This window comes from Nerophis ophidion, linkage group LG18 (genome assembly GCF_033978795.1).
Source record: "Nerophis ophidion isolate RoL-2023_Sa linkage group LG18, RoL_Noph_v1.0, whole genome shotgun sequence".
Taxonomy (NCBI): domain Eukaryota; kingdom Metazoa; phylum Chordata; class Actinopteri; order Syngnathiformes; family Syngnathidae; genus Nerophis; species Nerophis ophidion.
In genome coordinates this window covers 25,346,528-25,362,739 of record NC_084628.1, presented here as the reverse complement: position 1 = coordinate 25,362,739, position 16,212 = coordinate 25,346,528, and the positions used below count along the sequence as shown (strand labels likewise).

The following is a 16,212-nucleotide window of genomic DNA, read 5'->3' as shown; positions in this document are numbered from 1 at the left end:
TGGGAAATATTTCTTCAAACTTATTATGATTAAAATTCAAAAGAAATATTCTGAAAAATCTAGAAAATCTGTAGAATCAAATTTAAATCTTATTTCTAATTCTTTTGAGTTTCTTTTCAAATTTTTGTTCTGGAAAATCTAGAAGAAATAAGGATTTGTCTTTGTTAGAAATATAGCTTGGTCCAATTTGTTATATATTTTAACAAAATGCAGATTGGATTTTAACCTATTTAAAACATGTCATCAAAATTCTAAAATTAATCTTAATCGGGAAAAAAGACTAATGATGTTCCATAAATTATTTATTTTAATTTTTTTCAAAAAGATTCGAATTAGGTAGTTTTTCTCTTCTTTTTTTCGGTTAAATTTTGAATTTTAAAGAGTCGAAATTGAAGATAAACTATTTTTCAAAATTTTATTTTCATTTTTTTCCTGTTTTCTCCTCTTTTAAACCATTCAATTAAGTGTTTTTTTTCATCATTTATTCTCTACAAAAAACCTTCCGTAAAAGGAAAAAAATGTACGACGGAATGACAGAAATACCCATTTTTTATATATATATGGATTTATTTATTAAAGGTAAATTGAGCAAATTGGCTATTTTTGGCACATTTTTTTAAGTGTGTATCAAACTGGTAGCCCTTCGCATTAATCAGTACCCAAGAAGTAGCTCTTGGTTTCAAAAAGGTTGGTGACCCCTGACTTAGAAGATGTCTATGGCTAACATGGCAAAAATCCAGGAAGTCTTCTTTCTGTCGCCAGGAAAAGGCGGGGCCAAAGTCTCTGTGGTTTGGAGGAGGACCTGCTGGGTCCTGTCAGAGTTTCTATGTCTGCCAGAGTTCCAGTCCGCGCCCTTCAGGTCCTGGTAAGATGCAATATGGGCCCACGTCCTGGTCTGGACTAAATACAGTCCCGGTACAGACTTTGGGAGTAGTTCTGAAGTGTTTGTCATTTCACAGGACGCACATGAGCAGGGAGTTAACGCAGCCACTTTCTGCTCCAGCTCTGCCCTGCTGGCCAGTGGAGGAACTGACAGGATGGTCAAACTCTGGCACGTGAGAGCAGGTACGCAGCGCCTTGTCCGCACCATGGAACAGAATTTAACATGCCTCCATCGGTGATGTCATCAGGTGCCCTAAGACACAGGGCCAGCCTGGACGGGAGCACTGAGGGCATCACCTGTGTCGAGTTTGACCCGACGGTGGGTATGGCGTCCAAGCGCTCGTAAAGAAGGAAGCCTGTTTTGTTTTTTTGTTTTTTTTCCCTCAGGGGCACAGGATTTTGGCTGGGTCGTACGACAAGTCTGCGTTGATGTGGCGTTTGGATGACCCCGTTCCCAAGGTAACGCCAACAAGGTCACAACCGCATTATGGGTGTGTGTACGTATCGTGCGTGTGTGTTTTCTGGTAATGCTTCCTAATGGGGACATCGCTCTGTTTACACCAGAGGTCCCCAAACTACGGCCCGCCAGCGTCCAATATCCGGCCAGCGTAAAAAAGTTTAAAAAAATAAATACATTTGATTTTATTCCATCCATCCATTTTCTACCGCTTATTCCCTTTTGGGGTCACGGGGGGCGCTGGCGCCTATCTCAGCTACAATCGGGCGGAAGGCGGCGTACACCCTGGACAAGTCGCCACCTCATCGCAGGGCCAACACAGATAGATTAATTTATTTTTTTTAATTATTATTTCTTTAATCTGTTCTTTTTCACCCATCCATCAATCCATTTTCTACCGCTTGTTACTGAATCTCCTAGGCAGATACGGCACGCCAGCGTCCAAAATCCGGCCCGCTACTCGAGTAGTCCTGGCTAAAAAGTAAATAAAAATTGTATTTATTTATTTTTTGTTTCAAATTTGTTTTATTCTGTTCTTTTTCGCCCATCCGATAATCCATTCTCTACCGCTTGTTACTGGGTCTCCTAGGCAGATAAGGCACACCAGCATCCAAAATCCGTCCCGCGGGTAATACCAAGTAAAAAAATAATAAAAATAAATAAATATATGTATATATATATATATATATATATATATATATATATATATATATATATATATATATATATATATATATATATATATATATATATATGTATGTGTGTGTATATATAATTTTTTTATTTATTATTTATATTATTTTTTATTATTATTATTTTTTTAAATCTGTCCTTTTTCGCCCATCTTTCAATCCATTTTCTACCGCTTGTTACTGGGTCTCCTAGGCAGATAAGGCACGCCAGCATCCAAATACCGGCACGCGGGTAATACCAAGTAAAAAAAAAAAAAATATATATATATATATATATTATTATTATCTTTTTTTTTTTTTAATTATTATTATATTTTTAAATTTTTCCTTTTTCGCCCATCCTTCAATCCATTGTCTACCGCTTGTTACTGGTTCTCCTAGGCAGATACGACACGCCAGCGTCCAAAATCCGGCCCGCTGGTTGTCCCGACTAAAAAAAATCAATAAATGGTATTTATGAATTTTTTTTAATCTGTCCTTTTTCGCCCGTCCATCAATCCATTTCGTACCGCTTGTTATTGGGTTTCCTAGCCGCTCACAAGCAAATAATATTGTCTAAAAATGCATTTTCCCAGCGGTAACGAGACGTAATCACGCTTGCGCTACAAAGGCGGCAAGCGCGCAATCTTTCAGTCAATTAGTGCAAGAGGGGAAAAAATGGCAAAATCGTTGGGGAAACATAAATTAGACTTCGAGTGTAGAGTTTTTAAACATCAGTGGATGTATGACTTTTGTTCAGTTTAAGGAAAAGACAGTTTAGATTGTATTTATTTATATATGTATATATAAAGCGCTGCCCGTGGTCAAATTTTTTTAACCCAATACTGCGCCCGTGTCAAAAGGTTTGGGGACCCTTAGTTTACACAGTCACCTTTGGGGGACCTCTGACGGTATGGGGACCAAAAAACAGGTCCCCTAAAGGGAAACCTTTTTAAATGATAGTCAGATCCATTCTGAAGATGCCCCAGTGATTTTTAAGCTTTGGCCCATAAAACATGTTTACTGGTTACAGTGTGAGACATTTGCACAGCATCCCCCTCATTGGGCTGTAGCTGGTACTGCACTTGCTGCTTTTTAAAATGGTCCTCAGTAGTCACGTACAAATGTGTGTGAATTATGCAAAATTATTTAAATTTGGTCCCCATAAAGAACCAATTCTTTTTCCCCAGGCTCCCCAGTGGCCTAGTGGTTAGACCAGGGGTCGGGAACCTTTTTGGCTGAGAGAGCCATGAAAGCCAAATATTTTAATATGTATTTCCGTGAGAGCCATATCATATTTTTTAACACTGAATACAACTAAATGCGTGCATTTTTTAAGTAAGACCAACATTTTTAGAGTATAATAAGTCTCTAATTCTTTTTAATAATATTGTCATTTCTTGAACAGGTGCGGTAGAAAACAGATGGAGGGATTAAAATGAATGAGAATGTTTTATATCCATCCATCCATTTTCTACCACTTATTCCCTTTTGGGGTCGCGGGGGGTTGCTGGCGCCTATCTCAGCTACAATCGGGGTACACCCTGGACAAGTCGCCACCTCATCGCAGGGCCAACACAGATAGACAGACAACATTCACACTCACATTCAAACACTAGGGCCAATTTAGTGTTGCCAATCAACCTATCCCCAGGTGCATGTCTTTGGAAGTGGGAGGAAGCCGGAGTACCCGGAGGGAACCCACACATTCACGGGGAGAACATGCAAACTCCACACAGAAAGATCCCGAGCCTGGATTTGAACCCAGGACTGCAGGAACTTCGTATTGTGAGGCAGACGCACTAACCCCTCTGCCACCGTGAAGCCCAATGTTTTATATTTTGAACGTTATTTTTAATATCGTGATTACCAGCGGAATTATTCATTACTTATCTTGTTAAGCAATGTCAGCTAAGATTTATCTGAGAGCCAGATGCATTCATCAAAAGAGCCACATGTGGCTCTAGAGCCATAGGTTCCCTACCCCTGGGTTAGAGTGTCCGCCCTGAGATCGGTAGGTCGTGAGTTCTGATTCCGGCCGAGTCATACCAAAGACTATAAAAATGGGACCCATTGCCTCACTGCTTGGCATTCAGCATTAAGGGTTTGAATTGGGGGTTAAATCACCATAAATGATTCCCGGGCGCAGCACCGCTGCTGCTCACTGCTCCCCTCATCTCCCAGGGGGTGATGGGTCAAATGCAGAGAATAATTTTGTCACATCTCATATGTGTGTGACAATCATTGGTACTTTAACTTAAGAATGATCAGCACATTACTTCATCAATCCAGAGATTTATGTATATAGAGACATACTGTGATAACTTCAAGTAAATAATGAAGATTTAAAAACAATTACAAACAAAAAAACTGAACAAAAATAACTTAAAGCTTACCTTTTTTCTATTTGCATAGTATGTACATATTATTAATGTTGCAAATACAAATCTTTATATAGCTAGAAAGGTTAGTCCTAAAGAGGTAGGCCTTTTTCGGAGGTCTCAAGAAGGTAACAAATACAAATAAAACGCTAGAAATTCAATAGGGTCCTCTGTCCCAAAGGGACATCGGTCCCTAAAAAGTATGTGTGCGTATATATGTCTATATGTATGTTTATCAATATGTGTGTGTATGTGCAGTGGGGCAGAGAAGTGTTTGGACGGCCGCCGATTGTGCAAGTTCTCCCACTTAACATATGTAGTGGTTTGTGGAGCCCTTTGAGACACTAGTGAGTTAGGGCTATATAAATAAACATTGATTGATTGATTGATTGATTAATTGATTGATTGATTTAAAGACGTGTATGAGCTAACTGGGCAGTGACCATTTTACCTCAATTCTTTATGCCTCCACAACCTGTAGAAAGGGTGGTCCCCACAAGTCATGATCAAAAACTTGGTCTCCATTCCGAATGATAACGTGTGTGTGTGTGTGTGTGTGTGTGTGTGCGTGCGTGCGTGTGTGTGTGTGTGTGTGTGTGTGTGTGTGTGTGTGTGTGTGTGTGTGTGTGTGTGCGTGTGTGCGTGCGTGCGTGCGTGTGTGCGCGCGTGCGTGCGTGCGCGTGCGCGTTTCAGCTGACTCTGACAGGTCACAAGAGGAAGGTGACCGCTGCAAGGTTCAGTCTTCATCAGGTGGTCACAGGAAGTGCAGACGGGACCATCAGACTGTGGGACCCAAACAGAGCCGCCTGTAGGTGACACCGTCCACCAACAGGGGGCATTAGTACTCTCATCAACACCACTCTTGTGCCGCTCAGGTGTTCGGCTGGTGGACGTGCTGTCTTTCTGCAGCGACGTCGTCTGCTCCGACAACCTCACCATCAGCGGACATTTTGACCAAAAGATCCGATTCTGGGACACTAGGTAACTTTTTTTTTTTTCAATGGTTATTGCGGCAAGATAAAAAAAAATGCATAAGCAAAATCCTAAACCAGTGAAGTTGGCACACTGTAAATGGTAAATAAAAACAGAATACAATGATTTGCAAATAATTTTCAACATATATTCATTTAGACTCCTAAGACAAGATAATTAATGTTTGAACAGAGAAACTTTTTTTTTTTTGCAATTAATCATTAACTTAGAATTTAATGGCAAGCAACACATTGCAAAAAAGTTGTCACAGGGGCATTTTACCACTGTGTTACATGGCCTTTACTTTTAACAACACTCAGTAAACGTTTGGGAACTGTGGAGACAAATTTTTTAAGCTTTTCAGTTGGAATTATTTCCCATTCTTGCTTGATGTACAGCTTAAGTTGTTCAACAGTCCGGAGTCTCCGTTGTGGTATTTTAGGCTTCATATTGCGCCACACATTTTCTATGGGAGACAGGACTGGACTATAGGCAGGTCAGTCTAGTCCGCACTATTTTACTATGAAGCTACCGTGTTGTAACACGTGGTTTGGCATTGTCTTGCTGAAATAAGCAGGGGCGTCCATGATAACGTTGCTTGGAAGGCAACATACGTTGCTCCAAAACCTGTATGTACCTTTCAGCATTAATGGTGCGTTCACAGATGTCTAAGTTAACCATGTCTTGGGCACTAATACACCCCCATACCATCACAGATGCTGGCTTTTCAACTTTGCACCTAGAACAATCTGGATGGTTCTTTTCCTCTTTGGTCCGGAGGACACGACATCCACAGTTTCCAAAAACAATTTGAAATGTGGACTCGTCAGACCACAGAACACTTTTCTACTTTGCCTTAGTCCATCTTAGATGAGCTCGGGCCCAGCGAAGCCGGCGGCATTTCTGGGTGTTGTTGATAAATGGCTTTGGTGTTGCATAGTAGAGTTTTAACTTGCACTTACAGATGTAGCGACCAATTGTAATTACTGACAGTGGTTTTCTGAAATATTCCTGAGCCCATGTGGTAATATCCTTTTATACACTTTTTTTGAGGGTTCCTGGTTCGATCCCCACCTTCTACCAACCTCGTCACGTCCGTTGTGTCCTTGAGCAAGACACTTCACCCTTGCTCATGATGGGTCGTGGTTAGGGCCTCGCATGGCAGCTCCCGCCATCAGTGTGCGAATGGGTGAATGTGGAACTAGTGTCAAAGCGCTTTGAGCACTTTAAAGGTAGAAAAGCGCTATACAAATATAAGCCATTAACCATTACACACGTCAGAGTATACCCAGAAAATTAGCTAAAAAAGCCAGCATAGTCACGTTAACAAGCTAAAATGTGTCATTGGTCAAGTAACAAAATATTCAATGCTGAGGTGTACACCTGTTAAAAAAGCTAAAATGCTAACTTATGTACAAAAATGTACTACTCTGAGGTGTGTACTTCAAAAAAGTGTATAAAATACTAGCATGCTAACATTAGCATGCATCAAGGACCAATATATAATTGAGGATTATACCTATGCAATTAGCTAAAAAAAAAAAAAAAAGAGCTAGCACAGTAATGTTAGCATGCTAACAGTCCTAAACTTGTAAAGTGGACCTGACAGGAAGTGCAGCATGCTAATGAGTCCGTGCTGTCGCAGGCTGGCCAGCTGCGTTCACGAGCTGGAAGCTCAGGGCAAAGTCACGTCATTGGACCTCAGCGCCGACCGCCGTCAGCTGCTCAGCTGTTGTCGTGACGACGGCCTCCAACTGCTGGACGTGCGCAGGTGCAGCAGCCAGAGCGCCGCCTTCAGGTAAACACCGGTTGACGCGGCGTGGCGTGGTTTTCACAGGCTAACTAACACATTCTGTGTGCCCTCAGGGCCGAGGGCTTCAAGTGTGGCAGTGACAGCACCAAGGCGGCCATCAGGTGGCCTTCACAAATACCAATAAAGCCATTAATAAAACGCTCCCTTTGGCTCGGTAGTTTGGCTCACACGTCAGTCTGGATGTCTTCGCAGCCCCGACGCTGGCTTTGTGGCGGCTGGATCAGCAGATGGCGCCGTCTACGTGTGGAACGTCTTCAGTGGCAACTTGGAAACACGCCTTGCTGACAAACACAGGTTACATGTGCTGCTAACATTTGGCTAATGAGTAGCTAATGTGTGGCTAACATGTGGCTAATGAGTAGCTAACGTGTGGCTAACATGTGGCTAATGTACTACTAACATGTGGCTAATGAGTAGCTAACGTGGCTAACGTGGCTAATGTGCTGTTAACGTGTGGCTAACATGTGGCGAATGTGCTGTTAACGTGTGGCTAACGTGGCTAATGTGCTGTTATCATGTGGCGAATGTGCTTTTAACGTGTGGCTAACATGTGGCTAATGTGCTGTTAACGTGTGGCTAATTAGTAGCTATCATGTGGCTAACATGTGGCTAATGAGTATCTAACGTGTGGCTAATGAGTAGCTAACTTGTGGCTAACATGTGGCTAATGTGCTGTTAACGTGTGGCTAACATGTGGCTAATGAGTAGCTAACGTGTGGCTAATGAGTAGCTAACGTGTGGCTAACGAGTAGCTAACATGTGGCTAATGTGCTGTTAACATGTGGCTAACGTGTGGCTAATGAGTAGCTAACGTGTGGCTGACATGTAGCTAATGAGTAGCTAACGTGTGGTTAACATTAGGCTAATGAGTAGCTAACGTGTGCCTAACATGTGACTAATGTGCTGTTAACGTGTGGCTAACATGTAGCTAACGCATAGCTAACATGTGGCTAATGTGCTGTTAACGTGTGACTAACATGTGGTTTAATGTGCTGTTAACGTGTGGCCAACATGTCGCTGATAAGTAGCTAATGTGTGGCTAACATGTGGCTAATGAGTAGCTAACGTGTGGCTAACATGTGGCTAATGTACTACTAACATGTGGCTAATGAGTAGCTAACGTGGCTAACATGTGGCTAATGTGCTGTTAACGTGTGGCTAACGTGGCGAATGTGCTGTTAACGTGTGGCTAACATGTGGCTAATGTGCTGTTAACATGTGGCGAATGTGCTTTTAACGTGTGGCTAACATGTTGCTAATGTGCTGTTAACGTGTGGCTAATTAGTAGCTATCATGTGGCTAACATGTGGCTAATGAGTATCTAACGTGTGGCTAATGAGTAGCTAACTTGTGGCTAACATGTGGCTAATGTGCTGTTAACGTGTGGCTAACATGTGGCTAATGAGTAGCTAACGTGTGGCTAATGAGTAGCTAACGTGTGGCTAACGAGTAGCTAACATGTTGCTAACTTGCTGTTAACATGTGGCTAACGTGTGGCTAATGAGTAGCTAACGTGTGGCTGACATGTAGCTAATGAGTAGCTAACGTGTGGTTAACATTAGGCTAATGAGTAGCTAACGTGTGCCTAACATGTGACTAATGTGCTGTTAACATGTGGCTAACATGTAGCTAACGCATAGCTAACATGTGGCTAATGTGCTGTTAACGTGTGACTAACATGTGGTTTAATGTGCTGTTAACGTGTGGCCAACATGTCGCTGATGAGTAGCTAACATGTGGCTAAAATGTGGCTAATGAGTAGCTAACATGTGACTAACATGTGGTTAATGATCAGCTAAGGTGTGGGTAACGTGGCTAATGTGCGGTTAACATGTGGCGAATGTGGCTAATGAGCAGCTAATGTGTTGCTAACATGTGGCTAATGTGCTGTTAACGTGTGGCTAATGTGTCACTGACATGCAACTTAAATGTGAGTCACATGTTGCTAATGTGTCACTATAAGTTGCTAATTTGTAACTAACCTGTGCCTAAAGTGTTCCTAACGTGTGGTTAATGTGTCGCTAACTGCAGCTTATCTTGGAGTCACATGTAACCAATGTGTGGGTAATGTGTTGCTAACATGCTATTTATTTGTGATTAACGTGTGGCTAATGTGTCACTAATATGCGACTTTATATGACGAATGTGTGGCTAATCTGTTGTAACGTGTGGTTAGTGTGTCACTAACATGCAGTTTGTCACTAATGTGTGTCTAATATGTTGCTAACGTCTGGCTAAATTGTTGATAACGTGGCAAATGTGTCACTAACTGCAGCTTATATGTGAGTCACATGTTGATAACATGTGGCTAATGTGTCGCTAACATGTTGCCCTTTTGTGATCAATCCATGGCTAATGTTTTGCTAACGTGTTGCTAATGTCATTAACTGCAGCTTATATGGGAGTCACATGTCGCTAACATGTGGTTAATGTGTCGCTAACATTTGTGACTAACTTATAGCTAATGTTTCGCAAACATTTTGTCACTAGCATGCTTATTTGTGACTAACCTGTGCCCGATGTGTCGCTAACGTGTGGCTAATGTCGCCAACATGCTGCCTATATATGAATAACATGTGGCTAATGTGCTGCTAACGTGTGGCTAATGTCACTGACATGCAGCTTATATGTGACTATTATGTGGCTAATACATTGCGTGACTATTATGTGGCTAATACAGGGTGTGACTATTATGTGGCTGATACATTGCGTGACTATTAAGAGGCTAATACAATGCGTGACTATTATGTGGCTAATACAATGCGTGACTATTATGTGGCTGATACAGTGCGTGACTATTATGTGGCTGATACAGTGCGTGACTATTATGTGGCTGATACAGGGTGTGACTATTATGTGGCTAATAAAATGCGTGACTATTATGTGGCTAATACAGTGTGTGGCTATTATGTCGCTAATACAGTGCGTGACTATTAAGTGGCTAATACAATGCGTGACTATTATGTGGCTAATACAATGCGTGACTATTATGTGGCTGATACAGTGCGTGACTATTATGTCGCTAATACAGTGCGTGACTATTAAGTGGCTAATACAATGCGTGACTATTATGTGGCTAATACAATGCGTGACTATTATGTGGCTGATACAGTGCGTGACTATTATGTGGCTGATACAGTGCGTGACTATTATGTGGCTGATACATTGCGTGACTATTATGTGGCTAATACAGGGTGTGACTATTATGTGGCTAATAAAATGCGTGACTATTATGTGGCTAATACAGTGTGTGGCTATTATGTCGCTAATACAGTGCGTGACTATTAAGTGGCTAATACAATGCGTGACTATTATGTGGCTAATACAATGCGTGACTATTATGTGGCTGATACAGTGCGTGACTTATGTGGCTGATACAGTGCGTGACTATTATGTGGCTGATACAGTAAGTGACTATTATGTGGCTGATACAGTGTGTGACTCTTATGTGGCTGATACAGTGTGTGACTATTATGTGGCTGATACAGTGCATGATTATTATGAGGCTGATACAGTGCGTGATTATTATTTGGCTGATACAGTGCGTGACTATTATGTGGCTGATCCAGTGCGTGACTATTATGTAGCTGATACAGTGCATGACTATCATGTGGCTGATACAGTGCGTGACTATTACGTGGCTGATACAGTGCGTGAATATTATGTGGCTGATACAGTGCGTGAATATTATGTGGCTGATACAGTGCGTGAATATTATGTGGCTGATACAGTGCGTGAATATAATGTGGCTGATACAGTGCGTGACTATTATGTGGCCAATACAATGCGTGACTATTATGTGGCCGATACAGTCCGTGATTATTATGTGACTGATACAGTGCGTGATTATTTGGAGGCTGATACAGTGCGTGATTATTATGTAGCTGATACAGTGCGTGACTATTATGTGGCTGATCGAGTGCGTGACTATTATGTGGCTGATACAGTGCGTGACTATTATGTGGCTAATACAGTGCGTGACTATTATGTGGTTGATACAGTGCGTGAATATTATGTGGCTGATACAGTGCGTGAATATTATGTGGCTGATACAGTGTGTGTCTATTATGAGGCTAATACAATGCGTGACTTTTATGTGGCTGATACAGTGTGTGACTATTATGTGGCTGATACAGTGCGTGACTATTATGTGGATGATACAGTGTGTGACTATTATGTGGCTGATACAATGTGTGACTATTATGTGGCTAATACAATGTGTGAATATTATGTGGCTAATACAATGTGTGACTATTATGTGGCTGATATAGTGCGTAACTATTATGTGGTTGATATAGTGCGTGACTATTATGTGGCTGATACAGTGTGTGACTATTATAAGGCTGATACAGTGCGTGACTATTATGTGGCTGATACAGTGTGTGACTATTATAAGGCTGATACAGTGTGTGACTATTATGTGGCTAATACAGTGCGTGACTATTATGTGGCCGATATAGTGCGCGACTATTATGTGGATGATACAGTGTGTGACTATTATGTGGCTAATACAGTGCGTGAATATTATGTGGCTGATACAGTGCGTGAATATTATGTGGCTGATACAGTGCGTGAATATTATGTGGCTGATACAGTGCGTGAATATTATGTGGCTGATACAGTGCGTGACTATTATGTGGCCAATACAATGCGTGACTATTATGTGGCTGATACAGTCCGTGATTATTATGTGACTGATACAGTGCGTGACTATTTGGAGGCTGATACAGTGCGTGATTATTATGTAGCTGATACAGTGCGTGACTATTATGTGGCTGATCGAGTGCGTGACTATTATGTGGCTGATACAGTGCGTGACTATTATATGGCTAATACAGTGCGTGACTATTATGTGGTTGATACAGTGCGTGACTACTATGTGGCTGATACAGTGTGTGTCTATTATGAGGCTAATACAATGCGTGACTTTTATGTGGCTGATACAGTGTGTGACTATTATGTGGCTGATACAGTGCGTGACTATTATGTGGATGATACAGTGTGTGACTATTATGTGGCTGATACAATGTGTGACTATTATGTGGCTAATACAATGTGTGAATATTATGTGGCTAATACAATGTGTGACTATTATGTGGCTGATATAGTGCGTAACTATTATGTGGTTGATGCAGTGCGTGACTATTATGTGGCTGATACAGTGTGTGACTATTATAAGGCTGATACAGTGCGTGACTATTATGTGGCTGATACAGTGTGTGACTATTATAAGGCTGATACAGTGTGTGACTATTATGTGGCTAATACAGTGCGTGACTATTATGTGGCCGATATAGTGCGCGACTATTATGTGGATGATACAGTCTGTGACTATTATGTGGCTAATACAGTGCGTGACTATTATGTGGCTGATATAGTGCGTGACTATTATGTGGTTGATACAGTGCGTGACTACTACGTGGTTGATACAGTGCTTGACTATTACGTGGCTGATACAATGCGTGACTATTATGTGGCTGATACAGTGCTTGACTATTATGTGGCTGATACAGTGTGTGACTATTATGTGGCTAATACAGTGTGTGACTATTATAAGGCTGATACAGTGCGTGACTATTATGTGGCTAATACAGTGCGTGACTATTATGTCGCTAATACAGTGTGTGACTATTATGTGGTTGATGCAGTGCGTGACTATTATGTCGCTAATACAGTGCGTGACTATTATGTGGTTGATGCAGTGCGTGACTATTATGTGGTTGATACAGTGCGTGACTATTATGAGGCTGATACTGTGCGTGATTATGTGGCTGATACAGTGCATGACTATGTGGCTGATACAGTGTGTAACTATTATAAGGCTAATACAATGTGTGACTATTATGTGGCTGATACAGTGTGTGACTATTATGTGGATGATACAGTGTGTGACTATTATGTGGATGATACAGTGTGTGACTATTATGTGGATGATACAGTGTGTGACTATTATGTGGATGATACAGTGCGTGACTATTATGTGGCTAATGTGAAAGCTATGGGTGGGTAAGGAGGCGCTAACATGTGGGTAATACAGTAAGTGGCTTGTGTGTGGCTAACATGTCAGTAAAGTCATGTTATAAATGTGTGGCTAACGTGTAAGTAATATGTGGCCAGAGTATGGCTAATTTGTGGCTATTGTGTAAGTAAAGTGGGGCTCATATGTGGCTAACATCTCGCTAAGGTGTCGCTAACTACAGCTTATACAGTATTTGAGTCACATGTCGCTAATGTGTCGCTAACATGTTGCTTATTTGTGACTAACCTATGTCTAATGTGTCACTAACGTGTGGCTATAACATCACCTACTTGCTGCTTATTTGTGACTAGCGTGTGGCTAATGTGTCACTAACGTGTGGCTAATGTGTCACTAACATGCAGCTAATATGTGGGGCTAATACAGTATGTTTTCATTGATTGATTGATTGATACTTTTATTAGTAGATTGCACAGTACAGTACATATTCCGTACAATTGACCACTAAATGGTAACACCCCAATACGTTTTTCAATTTGTTTAAGTCGGGGTCCACGTTAAGCAATTCATGTGGCTTGTGTGCGGCCAACATGTAGCTTAGCTGCTGCTAATGTGTGTTGTGTTGCTAACGTGTGACTAATACGTCGGCTAAAGTGTGGCCTGTGTGTGGCTAACGTGTAAACAATGTGGGGGCTCATATGTGGCAAACGTGTAAGTAGTGTGTGGCTAACGTGTAAGTAACATGTGACTAACATGTTGGCTAACATGTGAGTAGTGTGTAACTAACGTGGTGGCTAACCTGTTAACAGTGTGGGGTGGGGGCTCGTATGTGGCTTAGGTGTAAGTAGCGTGTGGCTAACGTGGTGGCTAACTTCCAAGTAGTGTGTGGCTAATGTGTAAACAATGTGGGGAACTCATATGTGGCAAACGTGTAAGTGGGCGTGTGGCTAACGTGTATGTAGCGTGTGGCTAACGTGTATGTAGCGTGTGGCTAACGTGGTGGCTAACTTACAAGTAGTGTGTGGCTAATGTGTAAACAATGTGGGGGGCTCATATGTAGCAAACGTGTAAGTAGCGTGTGGCTAACGTGGTGGCTAATGTGTAAGTAGAGTGTGGCTAACATGTAAGTAGTGTGTAGCTAACATGGTGGCTAACGTGTAAACAATGTGGTGGGGCTCATTCAGGCAAACGTGTAATTAGTGTGTGGCTAACGTGGTGGCTAACTTACAACTAGTGTGTGGCTAATGTGTAAACAATGTGGGGGGCTTATATGTGGCAAACGTGTAAGTAGCGCGTGGCTAATGTGGTGGCTAACGTGTAAGTACAGTGTGGCTAACGTGTAAGTAGTGTGTAGCTAACATGGTGGCTAACGTGTAAACAATGTGGGGGGGCTCATTCAGGCAAGCGTGTAATTAGTGCGTGGCTAACGTGGTGGCTAACGTGTAAACAATGTGGGGGGGCTCATATGTGGCAAACGTGTAAGTAGTGTGTGGCTAACACGGTGGCTAACGTGTAAGTAGTGTGTGGCTAACGTGATGGCTAATATGTAAGTAGCGTGTGGCTAACATGGTGGCTAACGTGTATGTAGTGTGTGGCTAACGTGATGGCTAATATGTAAGTAGCGTGTGGCTAACGTTTAAGTAGTGTGTGGCTAACATGGTGGCTAATATGTAAGTAGCGTGTGGCTAACGAGGTGGCTAACGTGTAAGCAATGTGTTGCTAACGAGGTGGCTAACGTGTAAGTAATGTGTTGCTAACGAGGTGGCTAACATCTAGGTACTGTACAAAGCAGATGAACTGAGAAGATGGTCTCCAGTCCCAGGTCATGGACCGTTATTTTTGGGATCTTGTCTGAGACGAGGCGCTAACTGCTAACTGCCAGTTTATTGTTAAGCTAAGACTGAAGTGAGGACGATGAGTTGAAAGTTTAGGAGGAGTCTGGAAGGAGCTGGAATGTGACGGATGTCAGTGGGTGCTCCAGGTGGTCTCAACTAGACCACCAGGAGCATCTAAACCTTGTTCTTCTCTTTCGTCCTTCAGCGCGGCCATCAGCGCCATCTGCTGGTCACTGTCTGGCGAGTACGTGGCCAGCGTGGACAAGAGGGGGCGGGCGGTCCTCTGGAGTGACATCTGATGTCGTCATAGCAACTGTGGAACAAAAGGACGTTTTTAGAATAATTTGTTGTCATGAAGACTATTTAACAACACAGCGCCACCTTCCGGCCACCAAGGAATTTGACCTCCTCTGACTCCAACTACCTCATAGAGAATTTAAATTGTTCTTTTATCATCTTGACTTTTTTTTATACCTTATTTATTGCTTTATATTCACCTTTTTGGACGTTTTGGGACTTTTTTAAGACATGGGAGAAGAAAGGGAACATTTTAAAATGTTTATATTTTCATAAAAAGATGGTGAATCTGTTTTAAGAAAGTGAGAAAAACAAAACAAGGCGGTGTTGCCTGCGGGGAGTCAAGTGTCATCGACATGATGAGGTTATTTTGGTGCATCACTTCTGTCCAAAGCTTTTATTAAAACCTGACCTTTTTTTGTCTTTTCACACTTTTCTGACACATCTTCGCAATAAAAAACAATCTTTACAAACCTCCTGAGAACCAGAAGGGCTGGTCAACAAACATGGCCGTGCTTCTTTCACATACAACTGTGGAGAAGACTTCCTCGGCTCCCCAGTTATTTTGTTGTCAAGTACCTGAAAAAAGTGTATAAAATGCTTGTCAAGTTCAAACACTGATGACGTCTATTAAACATACTAAGAAGCAAGGAATTAAATTGAGACCGAATTAAATTTGGCTCTGTAAGGAGAAACGCGTGGACCTGTACCCTTGTACAGTGTCCCACTATGCTCTGACGAAAGATTGTACGCATCCTCTTTTATTCGGACTTTCCCTGATTACATGGCAACAGCTGTTTCTAGAGGAAGGGGGTCATAAATAGCCGCTGCCTTTGGTCACAAAACAGTTCAATGAAAAGGTGCCTGGAGGGGAGTCAGGTCCTGCATCCTCTCTGCTTTGTAGATCTCGGGTCAAGACAAAATCTT

General features: G+C 41.9%; 1 protein-coding gene across 1 annotated transcript in view; it reads left to right on the top strand.

The window, feature by feature from the left end:
• The window catches only part of LOC133537028 (protein Atg16l2), a 51,649-nt gene extending 35,945 nt beyond the window's left edge, over positions 1-15,704 (top strand). The window contains exons 8-17 of the mRNA XM_061877846.1: positions 763-865; positions 960-1,065; positions 1,131-1,201; positions 1,270-1,341; positions 5,085-5,199; positions 5,267-5,372; positions 7,009-7,161; positions 7,230-7,277; positions 7,369-7,470; positions 15,194-15,704. Of these exons, the coding sequence (XP_061733830.1) occupies positions 763-865; positions 960-1,065; positions 1,131-1,201; positions 1,270-1,341; positions 5,085-5,199; positions 5,267-5,372; positions 7,009-7,161; positions 7,230-7,277; positions 7,369-7,470; positions 15,194-15,287 (970 nt within the window). The 3' untranslated portion in view covers positions 15,288-15,704. The remainder of the gene's footprint in view (positions 1-762; positions 866-959; positions 1,066-1,130; positions 1,202-1,269; positions 1,342-5,084; positions 5,200-5,266; positions 5,373-7,008; positions 7,162-7,229; positions 7,278-7,368; positions 7,471-15,193) is intronic.
• The last annotated feature ends 508 nt before the right edge of the window (positions 15,705-16,212 follow it).